Source organism: Clarias gariepinus, chromosome 28 (genome assembly GCF_024256425.1).
Source record: "Clarias gariepinus isolate MV-2021 ecotype Netherlands chromosome 28, CGAR_prim_01v2, whole genome shotgun sequence".
Lineage (NCBI taxonomy): Eukaryota > Metazoa > Chordata > Actinopteri > Siluriformes > Clariidae > Clarias > Clarias gariepinus.
Window position 1 is genome coordinate 2397605 of NC_071127.1, and position 16271 is coordinate 2413875.

General features: G+C 38.9%; 1 protein-coding gene across 18 annotated transcripts in view; it reads right to left on the reverse strand.

Moving 5' to 3' along the window:
* The window catches only part of LOC128515950 (NACHT, LRR and PYD domains-containing protein 12-like), a 32912-nt gene that overhangs the window by 3969 nt on the left and 12672 nt on the right, over positions 1-16271 (reverse strand). For 10 of the 18 annotated variants that reach the window (XM_053490226.1, XM_053490232.1, XM_053490231.1 and 7 more), the window contains 8 exons: positions 15881-15965; positions 13093-13187; positions 8952-9002; positions 6953-8725; positions 4194-4388; positions 2426-2599; positions 1996-2169; positions 1623-1796 (listed from right to left, as the gene is read on the reverse strand). In XM_053490226.1, the coding sequence (XP_053346201.1) occupies positions 1623-1796; positions 1996-2169; positions 2426-2599; positions 4194-4388; positions 6953-8725; positions 8952-9002; positions 13093-13145 (2594 nt within the window). In that variant the 5' untranslated portion in view covers positions 13146-13187; positions 15881-15965. The other 8 variants (XM_053490233.1, XM_053490227.1, XM_053490240.1 and 5 more) reach the window with 6 other exon arrangements.

A 16271-nucleotide genomic window follows, 5' to 3' on the forward strand; every position in this document is an offset into this window, starting at 1 on the left:
AAAAGTATTTGGCCCTCTTGAACTTTTCCACATTTTGTCACTTTACAGCCAACAACATGAATCAATTTTATTGGAATTCCACGTGAAAGACCAATACAAAGTTGTGTACACATAAGAAGAGGAACGAAAATAACTGAAAAGTGGGGTGTGCGTAATGATTTAAATATGGTGGTGGCAGCATCATGCTCTGGGGGTGCTTCTCTTTAGCAGGGACAGGGAAGCTGGTCAGAATTAATGGGAAGATGGATGGAGCCAAATACAGGGCAATCTTAGAAGAAAACCTCTTGGGGTCTGCAAAAGACTTCAGACTGGGGTGAGGGTTCACCTTCCAGCAGGACAACGACCCTAAACATAAAGCCAGGGCAACAATGGCATGGTTTAAAACAAAACATATCCATGTGTTAGAATGGCTCAGTCCAGATCTAAATCCAGTCGAGAATCTGTGGCAAGATCTGAAAACTGCTGTTCACAAACGCTGTCCATCTAATCTGACTGAGCTGGAGCTCTTTTGCAAAGAAGAATGGGCAAGGATTTCAGTCTCTAGATGTGCAAAGCTAATAGAGACATACCCTAAAAGCCTGGCAGCTGTAATTGCAGCAAAAGGTGGTTCTACAAAGTATTGACTCAGGGGGCTGAATAATTACGCACACCCCACTTTTCAGTTATTTTCGTTCCTCTTCTCACGTGTACACCACTTTGTATTGGTCTTTCATGTGGAATTCCAATAAAATTGATTCATGTTTGTGGCTGTAATGTGACAAAATGTGGAAAAGTTCAAGGAGGCTGACTACTTTTGCAAGCCACTGTAGTGTTAATGTCCTCAGTCCCCTTTAATGTATGCACCGTGGATGACCTTACACACTTTTCTCAGCGTCTCTTTCAATGTTCAAAACACTCTGTAAAATTCTTTGCTGTAATCACCATCAGCTGATTTATCGTATTGTCGACGGTTTGAAATCTCTTCCCCTTCAAAGGTGGTTTTAGTTGCAGGGAGGCAAATCTACCCTGTAAGGGGGGGGCTGATTTATCTGTGTAAACATTACATCATGCCTGAAAGCCTTCTGAATTATACAGATAGCTTTCACGGAGGAATGTTTAACCTTAACACCTTTGCGCACTTGCGCATTCCAGTCTACCCTCTTTGGTTGCCAGGTTATATCAATGGCCGATTCACCATTCTTCTAATATTAACTATGACTCGATACTTTCTGAGCAGACCCTATATAATAACACTACTACTGTATTATTGTTAAAATAAATGCATGAAATTCCCCAGCTGAAGACCATGTTGCCTATTTACTAGCTGTGAAAAGTGGTATTGCTGAGTACAAAGGGATGAGAAGTAGAGTTGCCATCTCACTGATGTCAATACTGATGGTAGTCATGGTTCCAGGTACAATTTTGCATGATTAGTTATTTAATATATTAATATACATATTAAGTCATGTTTTGCACTGTAGGTTCTCGCATATGTATATCTGCAACTAATCATTAAAGTGCAGTAAAAAGAAATGGTCTGAGTCAGGAGACTGATGAGGAAACTAAAAGCTCTGCTTCAGTCTTACTATTAGAAAATGTATGTTACCGAGGAGGTCATGTGACTCTCAGAGAGGTGATCTTACCTCAGTGTCTCCAGTTTACAATGAGGATTCTCCAGTACAGCAGAAAAGAACTTTATTCCTGAGTCTCTGAGACAATTCTTTGAGAAATTCAGTTGTCTCAGGTATAAAGGGTTTGATTTCAAACCCGAAGCCAGTGCAGCAGAGCCTTCATCTGAGACACCACAGCACATTAACCTGCAGAGACACATTTATGCCTTCTTTATCAACTGGGTTTTCTCTTCATCATCTATACCACTTTATCTTGTATTCAGGGTCGGGAAAAGCATACCCTTTATTTTTAAAAAGAATATGTTGATGTTGTTTCTTGTTCAGCCTCACTATTAGAGAATGTGCCTTATTGAGGAGCACTTGACTCTCAAATAAGTGATCTTACCTCAGTGTCTCCAGATTACAGTGAGGATTTTTCAGGACAGCAGAGAGGCAATTCATTCCTGTGTCTCCTATTTTATTCCATGACAGATCCAGTTCTCTGAGGTTTGAGGGGTTTGAGCTCAAAGCCAAAGTCAGAGCAGCACAGCCTTCATCTGAGATATCACAGTCATGCAACCTGCAAAGACACAGTCTTCATCAATAGATATACATCACCTGTTAAAGTCTGAATTAAAGCTGCAATTATAAATGATATTACTTAGATTATTGTCTAGAGGCGTAGTGTATAGCAGCACTATCTGGTAGGACTCTGGACTGTGGTTTGTTTTTACATAAACACCAAAAGGTGCAGAAAAGCTCTACTACAGCTTAAATTTTAGAAAATGTAATATCTTGATGAGCATGTCATGTGAGTCTCAGTGAGGTAATTTTACCCCAGTTTTTCCAGTTTACAGTGAGAGTTTTCCAGTAAAGCACAGAGATGTTTCACTCCTGAATCCCCTAGGTTATTATTAGACAGTTGCAGTTCTCTCAGGTGTGAGGGGTTTGATTTCAGAGCTGAAGCCAGAGCAGCACAGCCTTCAGCTGAGATTCCACAATTAAACAACCTGCAGAGACACAATGCCACACTCTTCATCAGATTTAATCTTGATTTTATATTTTTATAAGAGTGTGTTCACACCTTTACCATTAACCTGTGAAAAGGGAAAATACACTGAAAACATCATTAATAGGTTGCATGATTGACACACCTCCTACCCACAGACCAGCGATTCTCATGTTGGCTTGTTTCACTTTTATCATGACCAATAAGAGAGAGAGTTATAGACATGAACAGCACTAAGGCTGCAAAAGTATTTTAAAAAGTATTTAAGCTTAATTAAACACAAATTATGTTTACATACACTATACAGTGAGGTCAATAAGTATTTGATCACCTTGTGATTTTGCAAGTTCGCTAACTTAGAAATCATAGAGGGGTCTACAATTTTCAGCATACGTGCATTTCCACTGTGAGAGACAAAATCTAAAAAGAAAAATCCGGAAATCATATTGTATGATTTTTTTTTAACAATTTATTTGTGAATTACTGTGTCAAATAAGTATTTGATCACTTTCTGACCCTCAAAGACCTGTTATTTCGCTTTTAAATAGTCCTGCTACACTCTGTTCACGATTCTAAATTTCTTCTTTTCTGTTCTGGCATCTAGGTGGTGGAACGAACTTCCACTAGATGTCCGTACAGCAGAGACTTTGACTATCTTTAAACCACGACTCAAGACGCAAAGTCTAAGTACTGTAGAGACATGGGGTATCAATGATGCTAAGAATGGTGAAGAATCAGCCCAGCACTACACGGGAGGAGCTGGTCAATGCCGTGAAGAGAGCTGGGACCATCGTTTCCAAGGCTACTATCAGTAATACACTAAGACGTCATGGTTTAAAATCTTGCATCGCACAGAATTTTCCCCTGCTTAAGTCAGCCCATGTTCAGGCCCGTCTGAAGTTTGCCAGGGACCATCTGGATAATCCAGAGGAGTCATGGGAGAAAGTCCTGTGGTCAGATAAGACTTTTTGGTCTTAACTCCATTCGCCGTGTTTGAAGAAAGAAGAATGATGAGTATCATTTCAATAATACCATACCTACAGTGAAGCATGGGGCTGGAAGCATCATGCTCTGGGGGTGTTTTTCTGCACAGGGGACAGGACGACTGTATTGTATTAAGGAGAGGATGAACGGGGCCATGTATTGTGACATATTGGGCAAAAACCTCCTTCCCTCAGTCAGAGCAGAGACCAGAGCACAGTCGTGGCTGGGTCTTCGAACATAACAATGACACAAAGCATACAGACAGGAAAACCAAGGAGTGGCTCCGTAAGAAGCATATGGACTATTTAAAACTTGCTGATAAGCAAGTGATCAAATACTTATTTGACACAGTAATTCACAAATAAATTGTTAAAAAAATCATACATGTGATTTCCAGATTTTCTCTCACAGCGGAAATGCACCTATGCTGAAAATTAAGTAAAAGAACTTGCAAAATCACAGGGGGATCAAATGCACATTATTCTTATTGTCAGCAAACTTCATTACTTCTTTAGTGCATTTGAGAGGTAAATTTTACTTAATGACTAATGTATGTCCTGCTAGTTGTACTGTGTAGAAAGTTTCAGTAGCATTCAGCGAGATGATCTTACCTCAGTGTTTCTACTTTACAGTGAGGATCCTCCAGTACAGCAGAGAGACGCTTCACTCCTGAGTCTCCTAGTTCATTCTGAGACAGATCAATTGCACTCACACTCAAATGCAGCTCTCTCAGACTGATGGTTTTTGAGATGAGCACTGAGTTAAGAGCTGTCCAACTTCTCCTATTAATTGTACCACAAGTGATACTGAAGGAAATACAATCATATATAATGAACCAGGGCAAATTAATTGAATCCTTCTCTGTATATAAATATATAAATTATAATCACCAAACACTTAAGTGCTTAAACAGTGAGTCTTATTTGACAGATCATTATCCGTTTGTAGATCTGAGTGGTGACGCATCTATACATTATGAAGTGAAGCTTGGTGTTCTAAAAGGTCCTGATTTAGTCCCACTGCCCTTTATCATATATTTACTCTCTGAGTGTATAATTATTTGTAAATATGCTTGTGGCAGGTGGCTTCAACCCTGGCAAAGCTAAGGTGGCATGCTTCAGATAACCCACATTATCTTCACACAGGAACGTCTTCCGGTATGTTTTCATAAGCACTCTCACACACTACTATTTCACTGACACCCTCTGAAGCCCTGCACAAGGGCTCTTACTTTCATTATTACATCTTGTGTTATCAAACCCGTGCTACATATATGGGACTAAGTTTTATTATGATTTTACTTATTTTAAAGTGCCCCTGTAATCCTTTTTAAATATGATCTTTCATGCAGTGTGTCATGTAGCTGTATGTGAACATAAACTATCTGCACTATCTGTGATGCTGACAGTGCACGATAAATAAAGTTTTTGTCTATAAAAAAAAAGAGTCAGCTTACATTCGCCTAAACGAGTCGTTAGCAATTCGAATCTTTCTCTGTTACGGCTCCACGTCACTCCGTAACATATTTGCATAATGTCCGCCCACGTTCTACGCCACGAACAACTTGCCTGCCCACATTCTACGTCACGAACAACTTGCCCGCCATCTTACAGTTAACGTTACCACACTCTTGTTAATGTGACCGAGCATCCTTGCCGTGTTTGCTTAACCACTATATAAAATATAGAAAAACAATAAAAAAAACAGAGCACACAAAATCCTTTTTAACTGTTTATTTTTCACCATTCACCAAAACTGAACTTAACATTCACGAAGTGTGCATGCCTATCTACGGCAAGCCCCAAGGGAAAAAATGCCGGAAGGAAAAAAAGAAAGCATGTGCACTTCGCATACGCACTTTGCACATTACACACACATGCACACACAAAATGCATGAGTAGTAATGGTGGACCAGCGCTGGTGTTATTTGTTTGGACGAGAAGGAGAGATTGCTATGGATCATTTTCTTTCGAAGATTTTTTAACTGGATTATATTTGACTGGACATACGGACTTTCACAGACTTCTCATCCTCCGTCATTGGCCTCTCTGACTTCATTAACCGGAGTGAGACCGAACCATACTCCTCTAATACACATACAATCAAAACGGACTTTGGACATTTTCCACTTACTCGCACACATACCGGTTATTATATGTAGTTTATAAATATTGTTTATATCTTTGTTTGGTTGTTGTGCACCTTTTTCCGGCCTTTTAACGCAACACCACACAAAGATAAAAGATCTCTCGATTTTTGTAGCCACAGTTAATATTAAATTAGCTGGTTGTTACACGGTAAAACCGATGCCATCTTTTCCATGTATTGACGGGTCTCCAGAGCTGTCGTTCAGTTATGGTTATGGACGTTTCGTTTTTCTGGAAAAAAGGGGTTTAAACAGACTGAATTTTCGAACTGCTTCACACAAGTCGTTTACGAATCATTTAGAAATAGGGGTATAATTAAATCTATTTTTGGAGAAAACTAAAGTGTTTTTTGACCTTGCATACATGTAAACCTGTTTTAAGAGACTCAATAAGCGATATTAGCAACCTTTAAAATGGCATAATATGACCTCTTTAAGAAATAAAAGGTACCCCATCAGGATATAATCGACATTTGCTGTAGTAGATCTGAGATGTGCTTGCCTAGGAATTTGAGCTATACATAGAATGGGGAATCTTACATGCAAAAGCTTAACATTTAAGGCCTGGAATGTGCTTGCCCAGGAATTTAAGATATACATAGAATGGGAGAATTTAAGGAAACCCAGCTGTTGCGTATGACATTACTGCATACTGAATAAGTTCCATTGTAGAGTATTTAAAGGGAAAGCAGTATAGAGATTGGGGTGGCTCTGCAGACCCTCCCGGCTTTGTTGAACAGCTAATAAAGTTGTTATCTTCTGAAACTATAGCCTAAGTCTTCAATTAATTCCCATGACACATACAAATTATATTAATAGAATCTGGTCTACTCACAGACAGTCTTTTAGGACACGATCATTATAAATTGCAAAAATATTAGACAGAAACATAGTGGAATTAATTCAGCTAGCTAGCTATTGTTAGCCACTGAGACATATGTTTTCTTCGCAAATAACAGCAGATGACCTTCATACATTTTTTTCTGTGTGTCATTCACATGTTTCCTTATTCTTTCAAAAATAATTTTCCATTTTGATAAATCACACTGTTTGTCATCTGCTTGTCATCTATTATTTTTAACATCACTCTGTATGACCTGAAAGGTCAAAACACCACAAACAGTACATTTGTAAGAGTGATTTCATTTTCTGTAGCTCTAAATTTGAAACAGTACAACATTATACAACATATCCTTACTTAATATTACATTAATTTTTACTTACATTGCTTTTCTAGATGCTGCGACCACAGGCATCACCTTCACAAGAACCCAATCTGATATGTTGTCTGGAGTCGTATATTTACTCAGGTCAAATTCCTCCAGTTCATGTGCTGATGTCAGTAACACAAACACCAGAGTAGACCACTGAGAAGAAGTGAGTTCACTTTGTTTTCCAGATTTCAGGTATTGTTGGATTTCCTCTACTAGAGAATCATCACCCAGTTCATTTAGACAGTGGAACAGATTGATGGATTTCTCTGTAGGAGGATCTCTACTGATCTGATTTTTAATGTATTGAACTGTTTCCTCTTTGCTCTCTAAATTACATTTAATCTGTGTTACAAAGAAATGTAAGAGATCCTGATTGGGCTCAAGTGAAAGACCCAGAAGAAAGCGAAGGAAAATGTCCAGATGTCCAGTCTCACTCTGCAATGCCTGATCTACAGCACTCTTATGGACATCTGAGATTGTAATTTCTTTTAGTTCTAAAGACTGATGCTGTTGAAGAACATTTCTCTTTTCCCTCATGAACATCAGGTGCACATACAGAGCTGCAAGATACTCCTGAACACTCAGATGAACAAAGTAGTACACTTTACTCTGGTGAAGGCCAAACTCCTCTCTGAAAATTTGCGTACACACATCTGAGTACACTGCTGCTTCTCTCACATTAATGCCACACTCTCTCAGGTCTTCTTCATAGAAGATCAAGTTGCCTTTCTTCAACTGCTGAAAAGCCAGTCGTCCCAGGTTAAGAAGCATTTCTTTATCACTCTCCTGCTTCTCTGAGTAGTTTTCTCTTATGATGTTTATTTGAATGATGAGGAAGTGTGTGTACATTTGAGTCAGAGTCTTGGGGATCTCTCCACTCTTTGCTTTACCCAACATTGTCTCTAGAACAGTGGCTGAAATCCAGCAGAAGACTGGGATGGAGCACATGATGTACAGGCTTCTTAATGACTTCAGGTGTGTGATGATGGTATGGGCCAGGCTCTGATCACTGATCATCTTCCTGAAGTACTCCTCCTTCTGTGCATCATTGAACCCTCGGACCTGTGTGACTCGATCAACACACTCAGAGGGGATTTGATCAGCTGCTGCTGGTCGGGCGGTGATCCAGATGAGAGCAGAGGGAAGCAGATTCCCTTTGATCAGGTTTATCAGCAGCACAGGCACTGATACTGATTCAGTTACATCACACACTCTTATTGTGTTCTGGAAATCGAGAGGAAAACAGCACTCATCCAATCCATCAAAAATAAACAGAACCTTTTTCAATATGGACATTTCTATTACTTTTGTTTCCTTAAAACAGACATGAAGGAGCTCCATCAGACTCAGTTTCTGCTCCTTCATCAGATTCAGCTCTCTGAAAGGAAGTGGAAATATGAGGTGGATGTCCTGATTTTCTTTCCCTTCAGCCCAATCCAAAATGAACTTCTGCACAGAGACTGTTTTTCCAATTCCAGGGACCCCCTTCGTCAAAACAGTTCTAATGGGTTTATCTTCTTCAGAGAACGGGTTAAGGATGTCATTGCATTTGATTGGTGTTTCCTCTGGTGTTGTTGTCCTGGACGCTGCCTCAGTCTGTCTCACCTCATGTTCTTGATTGATGTCACTGTCTCCCTCTGTGATGTAGACCTCCATGTGGATGTCATTGATTGGTATTCGGTTTTCCTGGTTTATCATCACATCATTTAAACACTCCAAAATTTTCAGCAAATTTACTTTGAACTGTTCCTGGAATTCCTTCACAGCAGGTTCTGGGTCAGGCCTGTAATATGGTGAAGTAGATGGTGTGATACACAGATGTCATTAACATGACTTTAACATCATAGTTCTTGTGGCTGTTTACTACTCACAGTTAAATCGCCATAGTTACATTTGCTGTGTCTTATACTACTTTATGCTGTTCTGTAATTCTATGCAGTAATGTAGGAAAGGATTATTTTAATTTAGTCATCTCAGTGTCACCGTTGTGGTGTTGACTTTGATCTTACCCTGTATCTGTGGTGATCTTTTTATTTTTGTCTCCTGCTTTCTGCTGTACACTGTGGACAAAAAAAGTAGTTCTACAAAACTATAATGATGAGTCTCAACCCAATAATACCATACCTACAGTGAAGCATGGGGCTGGAAGCATCATGCTCTGGGGGTGTTTTTCTGCACAGTGGACAGGACGACTGCACTGTATTAAGGAGAGGATGAACAGGCCATGTATTGTGACATATTGGGCAAAAACTTCCTTCCCTTAGTCAGAGCATTAAAGATGAGTCGTGACTGGGTCTTTCAACATGACAATGACCCAAAGCACACAACCAGGAAAAACCAAAGAGTGGCTTCGTAAGAAGCATATGGACTATTTAAAAGCAAAACTGGGCTTTAAGGGTCAGAAATCTGGCTGATAAGCAAGTGATCAAATACTTATTTGACACAGTTATTCACAAATAAATAGTTAAAAAATCATACAATGTGATTTCCGGATTTTTCTTTTTGGATTCTGTCTCTCACAGTGGAAATGCACCTGAAAATTGTAGACCCCTCCATGATTTCTAATTAAAAGAACTTGCAAAATCACTGGGTGATCAAATACTTATTGACCTCATTGTATATACTGTATATATATATATATATATATATATATATATATATATATATATATACACCTGGGACCATGGCCATCACCATCAGTATTGTATCAGCAATAATTTAATTAATCCATTTACAAATGGTTTACAAATGGTTTAGCTCCAACGTAGATAGTCAGTCTTCTGACATGTTACAATCCACCACGCACCACGCACCACAGTGGTTGGCATGAACCACAAGAAAAATTTATGTACTGTGTGGATGTATGCATTGCATGTGCTGCATCAACGCAAAGTCCAGTTCAATGTTATTGTAATAGTGATGTGTGATATGTAAAAATAGATAGGGGGAAGGTCCGAGAGGGGGGTGACTAATCATTTAGCAGCCTCAGTAGCTCAGATGAGGGCAGCATCAGTGGAGGGAGGGCGGGGCAATGGTGGATCTCTGTCGCCCCAATCAAAGCTGGCATAAAAGTTATTCAAATTCTCCACTAGGGTGTCACAGCTGTTAAAAGAGAGAGGTGTCATTCTCTTATAGTCCGTTATCACCCTAATTCCCTCCCACACCTGCCAGGAGTTGGTGGAGTTGTAAAAATTGCCATCAATTTGCCGTTCATATTAAATGCCCCTCCTAAGTGCCGTCCTGGCAGTAAAATATGCTGTCCTGTCACCAGATTTAAATGCTGCATCCCTGGCTCTAATCAGCAGTTGGAAGTTGTGTGTCATCCAGGGTTTTTTATTAAGAGACACACACACCTGCTTCCAGAATGTCACATTATCCACACTAACTGATGTGATCTAAGACTGATAAGTATGTATATGTATATGTGTATGTATACATTCAAAGACGTGTGATGGATCCATGGTCCTTGAATATATCCCAGTCTGTGGAGGCGAAGCAGTCCTGGAGCCTAGGGATGGCATCATCAGGCCATGGTCTTTACATTTAGTCCAGCAGTTTTATTTCATGTAGTATACTTTAGATGTAGCAAAAGTGACAGATGGTCAAACAGGCCAAGATGGGAATAAACCTGTAACCTACACTGTATGCATCTGATATATTAGGGTATACGTGATCCAACGTCTTATCTTTCCTGGTTGCGCATTTCACGTTGCGATGAAATTTGTGAAGGACACTCTTCAAGTTAGCATGATTAAAATCGCCCGCCAACATAAAGATACTGACCGGATGTGCAGCCAGGTTGTTGTTTATACCATCTTGTAACTGTGTTAATGCTAGCTTAGCATTAGCGGCAGGTGGTAAACAGACGCAAATTCGCGTGGAAGATAAAATGGTCTACATTTTAACAGCATGAATTCCACATCAGGACAACAGAATCTGTCCATTACCATGGTCTGTGTGCACCAGGAGTTGTTAATATAGATACAAAGTCCCCCGTCGGCCTTCTTACCCGAATCTGCTGTCCTGTTAGCTCGGTGCACGGTGAAGCTGGTCAGCCCAATAGCCGCATCTGGGATGGTGCAATCCAGCCAGGTCTTAGTAAAAAATTATGCTGCAACAATTTACCAGGAACCTCCGCGTCGTCAACCCAAATCGTATTTCATCCATCTTGTAGAGGATTGACCGGACATTGGAGAGAAATATGGATGGAAGCAGTGGTTTGAAGGGCTTAGCCTTTAGCCTAGCCTTTACGCCTGCCTCTCTTCTGCTCCTGCTCACAGCGTCTCCTCCTCCGGTTTGCTGCCGCGAGAGTTCCCGGTGGTGATCTAGCAATCACACTGCGAAGGGATGAAAACATCATGGCCGAGTTGGTATGGTATACAGCACCGCTAACGCTGAGGAGTTCATCTTGCTCTGCCTAAGTGCCTTGATATGGTAACAATATGCAGAAACACTCAGTAGCAATAATAATAATAAAAAATAAAAATAAACCTATGCCAGCAAAGAGAGGACCGGGCTGCTGTTTGTGCTCTCCACCGCTATCAAAAATATCAAATTATCACAAAACTCTGGACTTCTGGTAGTTTCCATAAATCTACAAAGGGGGAAGGGAATTTTCATATTTAGCTTCTATGCTTTGGAATAGCCTTCGGGGCTTAGACACAGTCTATCAGTTTAAAAGTAGACTCAAGACACGCCTCTTTAACTTGGCATACATGTAATTCATCCCATAACCTCATACTCCAGTACATCTAAATGCGCACTCTCATCTAGTGCTGCTAATATCAATGGCAACTATGCTAATTCTTTCCAACTGTTCTTTATTTTTCTACCAATCCCAAGGCATCTGGAGATTGTGCCAGCTTCAGTAGACAGAGGTCCACCCAGGGAGGATTCTGAGACATCCAGTGTCACACCTGTTTTCTCTTGTTTTCTGTTACATGAACTGTAAGTGGCTAATAAAACCATAAATACTTAACCCTGCATCTCCGTTCGCCTCCTTATCTCGCTAGACATGACATCCAGGGAAGGACCAGCTCCAGCTGGATTTGACTTCATGATAATTTGGAGCTACACATGCTGCTCCTGTACTCCCAGTGGTCCAGACCCCCTCAGACCCCCTCTGTCCTCCTCTGTCCTCTGCACCTGCTGACTCATTCTGATTTTGTGAAGCTGCTTTGATTGCCAAAAGCACTGTTAAAAGCACTATATAAATAAAATTGAATTGAGTTGAATTTCTTTCCCAATCCTAACCTCTGACTTATACACATTTTTTTTCCACTATATTCTAACGTTCTCAAACACGTCCTTAGTAGAATCAAAACTTTTCTCTATCTCTTGGTAAAATCATTTACTTTCAAGTCATAATTAGAGCAAGTGCAATTTTTTTTTTCTTTACAGGGAACATGCTCAATAGTATTGGGGAAATTAATTACATTCATAAGCACCTCATGAGAGGGAGTTGGAGTCCATCAAACTAAAGCTGGAGAGAGGCAAATGGGTGGCATTGGCTTCAACCATACAAACTGCATGGTGAAGTGGCCTGCGTCTGTCTACAATGTGCATTTCCTTCTCAATGTTAGGAGAATATTAGTTGTGTATCCACTGGCTGATGTATCCACTGTGTGCATTAGCTGATGACCCTTTTTCTTGTTTCAAACACACCTGAGAAGGCATGCTTCAACAGGACCCACAGCAAAACAGGGTGTGCAATTTAATACTTCTGAAGAGTGGTGTGAATGTCTTGACTACAGGCAAGTGGAAACACATAAGAAATGCAACACAGTACTATCCTGTATTGCCTTGCACAACATCTTTATTAGACAAAATGTCTCTCTCTGGGATGTTGTTTACGGTATATACTTATCCTGTAGAAGACCCAGACAAACCTCCAGCACTTACTCAGAATGAAAGACAGACCAAATGTGCAATAGGGGATGATTGTTTTCTTTGTTTGTTTTGTTGTACTGTGATTTGGTGTGAAATATTGCTATAAAATAAATAAATAAATAAATAAATAAAATCCATCATAAGCACCTCAATCAAGATGCAGTTTTTATTTTTATTGTATTTTTTCTTCGAATGTCCTTTTAACCAATAGTGAACAAAAAAAATGAGTAAAATAAACAGGAAACAGGTATATTTGGTTACCATATTGTTGAAGTCTGGGTTCCTTTATCTGTGTCCAGATCAGAGGTCTCCATCTTTGATTGTTATATAGGCATGCACAAACACGTCTGAAATTTCTAGAAAACACAAAACAAAATGAACAGTTAAAGGTCATGATCATTTTTTGTCCTTTAACCTAAGAAAAGATTTTGCTTCTTAAAATCCTGTATTTACAGTATTGAATGTTCAGCCTGCAAACTGTGACTGTGGCCATACTGTACATACAAATGGACAACCACAATTTTAGGATAAAATGTATGTACCACAATTTGCAAGATATCAATAAATAGCTATTTGTGATTAGCTGTCGATGCACTATTAACAACTCGCCTGGGCATGAGAGTGTCGTTCTTTTTAACACAACTTTAAACAATATTAAGAGCATATTCTGTATACTGAAATATCATTCTGCCCCTGATGGAAAGGAGGATTTCAAAATTCCTTCCAATCTGTCTCTGGGGCAGTCCCCCTTCAGACTGACCAACAATTCTTTTCTTTTTACTATAACGTTTAGCTTGTCAAGTGCTTTGAATTGTAAAAGATGTGTCTTATTTTCAAAGGCCAGAATGTTGCTCAGTTTTAGGGGGGCCTGTCCCCCTGTATGATAGTGTGTGTGTGTGTGTGTGTGTGTGTGTGTGTGTGTGTGTGTGTGTGTGTGTGTGTGTGTGTGTGTGTGTGTGTGAGTGAGTGTGTGTGTGTGAGTGTGTTTAGTTTTATCTTACATGAAAGTCATAAGAACTATTTACCAATCTGCACATGGGGGACAATATTTCAAATTCCTGTATATTTATCAAATAGTTTACATTATCAATATCACTAGTGAAATTGTAGTAGGTCTACTTGGTCCTTTTAGTACTTAGTATTAATACAGTAATTAATATAGTATTTAATACAGTATAGTTTGTTCTCTGTTATTTTGCTCTAAATTTGCCATTGCTTCCTACCATAAGAAAGCAAAGAATAAAAACTCATGTAGATGTAGTTTACTTACAGAGAGGTTTATATAAAATACTATACACTAATTAATCTTAAAAAAACTTATGCAAAATAGTTTTTTATTAAAATCACTCACGTTTAGTGAACAGTCCACTGTTTTTTTCTTTTACTTCTGCTTTTTAAATGGCGTCGTGTCTGAGTGTCTTTCACTTTCTCTCAGAAAGATTCATAATGAGTGATGTGTCATTCAGGCAAGAGTCAACTCTTTGATCTGATTCTTTTAGGTGAATGCTAATATGATAGCTATAATTATACTGAAAATTCTTCTGTATTATATATTGATCACCTTTAATGTCAAACCCTGACATTAGAAAAACATTTATTCTTCATATTGTATGTCATCACAGATAAAACCTAAAATACATTAAAAGTGTGCTATATAAATAAAATTTTAATTTAATAGAATTAATTATGTAAGTTATATTAAATATGTTATGTGGCACAGGTTGGGCAGCCGCACCACTAGATGTAATAATGAAAATAAGAGCCCTTATGCGGGGGTCAGTGAAATAGGAGTGTTCGAGAGGGCTTGTGACACCGTACGGGAAGACCTTCACATTTTAAGATAACGTGGGTTTATTAACTTTAAAACGTGAAAAGAAAGATCCTCCATCTCCGTGAGACAGAACTGGGCATGAGAAACTGAAACTAAACGCTTTCATCCGCTCTGGATGAGTTATCCCTTCAGTGGGCTCTTTTCTTTTATTTTTTAACTTGATTTTCACTTTTCAGTTCTCTTTCTTTTGTTTATCTTCTACAGTACTTCCGTACAAGGAGCATGCTTATCAGGTGCTTATTATTCCTACTCTCTCTCTCTTTCTTTCTGACAACTTGACTTGGTCTTGATCTTTGCCTTTGTCTTTTCCCTGGCCTTTTCCGTTGGCCCTATTTCCAGAGCGATTTGCTCTCTTACTCTTACTTTCATGGTTACAATGTGATTTCAAAGACTTTAGAAATTCACAAGTCTACAGTTACTGTAGGCAAATTAAGACAATTTGGGATTGTGGATACTGTCCAAAAGATTGCGCCCAGTCAAAATTACCTGAGGAGCACAATGAAGACTCATCAATAATCATCAAAGATTTGAGGGCATCATTGGAACTGGCTGTGTTTATGAATCTATAGTACGGAAAACAAGCAGGGTGTCCATGGCCACTAATTAAGCCGTTGCTTACTTACAGTAAAAGAACAGTGCTGCACACCTAAAGAGCACATTTACACTCCACAGCTCTTGGCATGTTTTGTGCACTGATGGAACTAAGATTGAACAAATCCACAACAGAATGGTTTCAGAAAAACAAACTCTACCTTTTTGAGTGGCCGAGTCAGAGATGCTATGGAATGACTTTAAGGGAGTCATACACATAAGACATCCAAAGAATATGATGGAGCTAAAGCATTTCTGTCAGAAAGAATGGGTTAAAATTCCTCCTGAACAATGTCCAGGTCTGATTCACAGCTACAGGAAGCACCTGGTTGAATTTTTGCTGCCTAGAGGTGTGGGTCAACCAGTTATTAATTCAAAAGTTTTACTTTTTGTTTAATACATGTGTTCAATAAAGAAATGAAAGATCTTTTTTTTTTGTATTATATAAATAGGTTCACACTCCTCTTTCTTAAAGAGAAAATTATTGAGGATGTTCTGTTACATTAACTTCAATTAAATGTGAGATGTTTTGTATATATCATGTTTGTTTCTTTTTATATATACCATGCAACACACAAAAAAAGGAAAACAAATAAAAAACCTTATATTTAGTTCAATCACGTTTACCTTTAAATATGGATCTCAATTTGGTGTCTAGTTCATGTGAAAATGCTCTCTCATGCTTCCAGAACCACTCCTTCAAATCTGAGTCCTGGAAAGTACATTCAGGTCATCAGCTGACTTCATGTTATTACCACATAACATTGCTAGACATTGTCCTGAGCAACTGAAGCAACCCCAGATCACAACACAACCTCCAAAGGCTTGTATAGTGGACACTATGCATACTTATGTCCATGTGCTTCATTTCTTACCCTGACACGTGCTCCACTATGGAATAGGCTCAATCTAGATTTATCAAAACACATGACTTTTTTTCATCGCTCCAAAATCCATTTCACTGTCATTATTTTTTTCTAAATAATATTTTTTACAAATTAGAATTTTATTACTATTC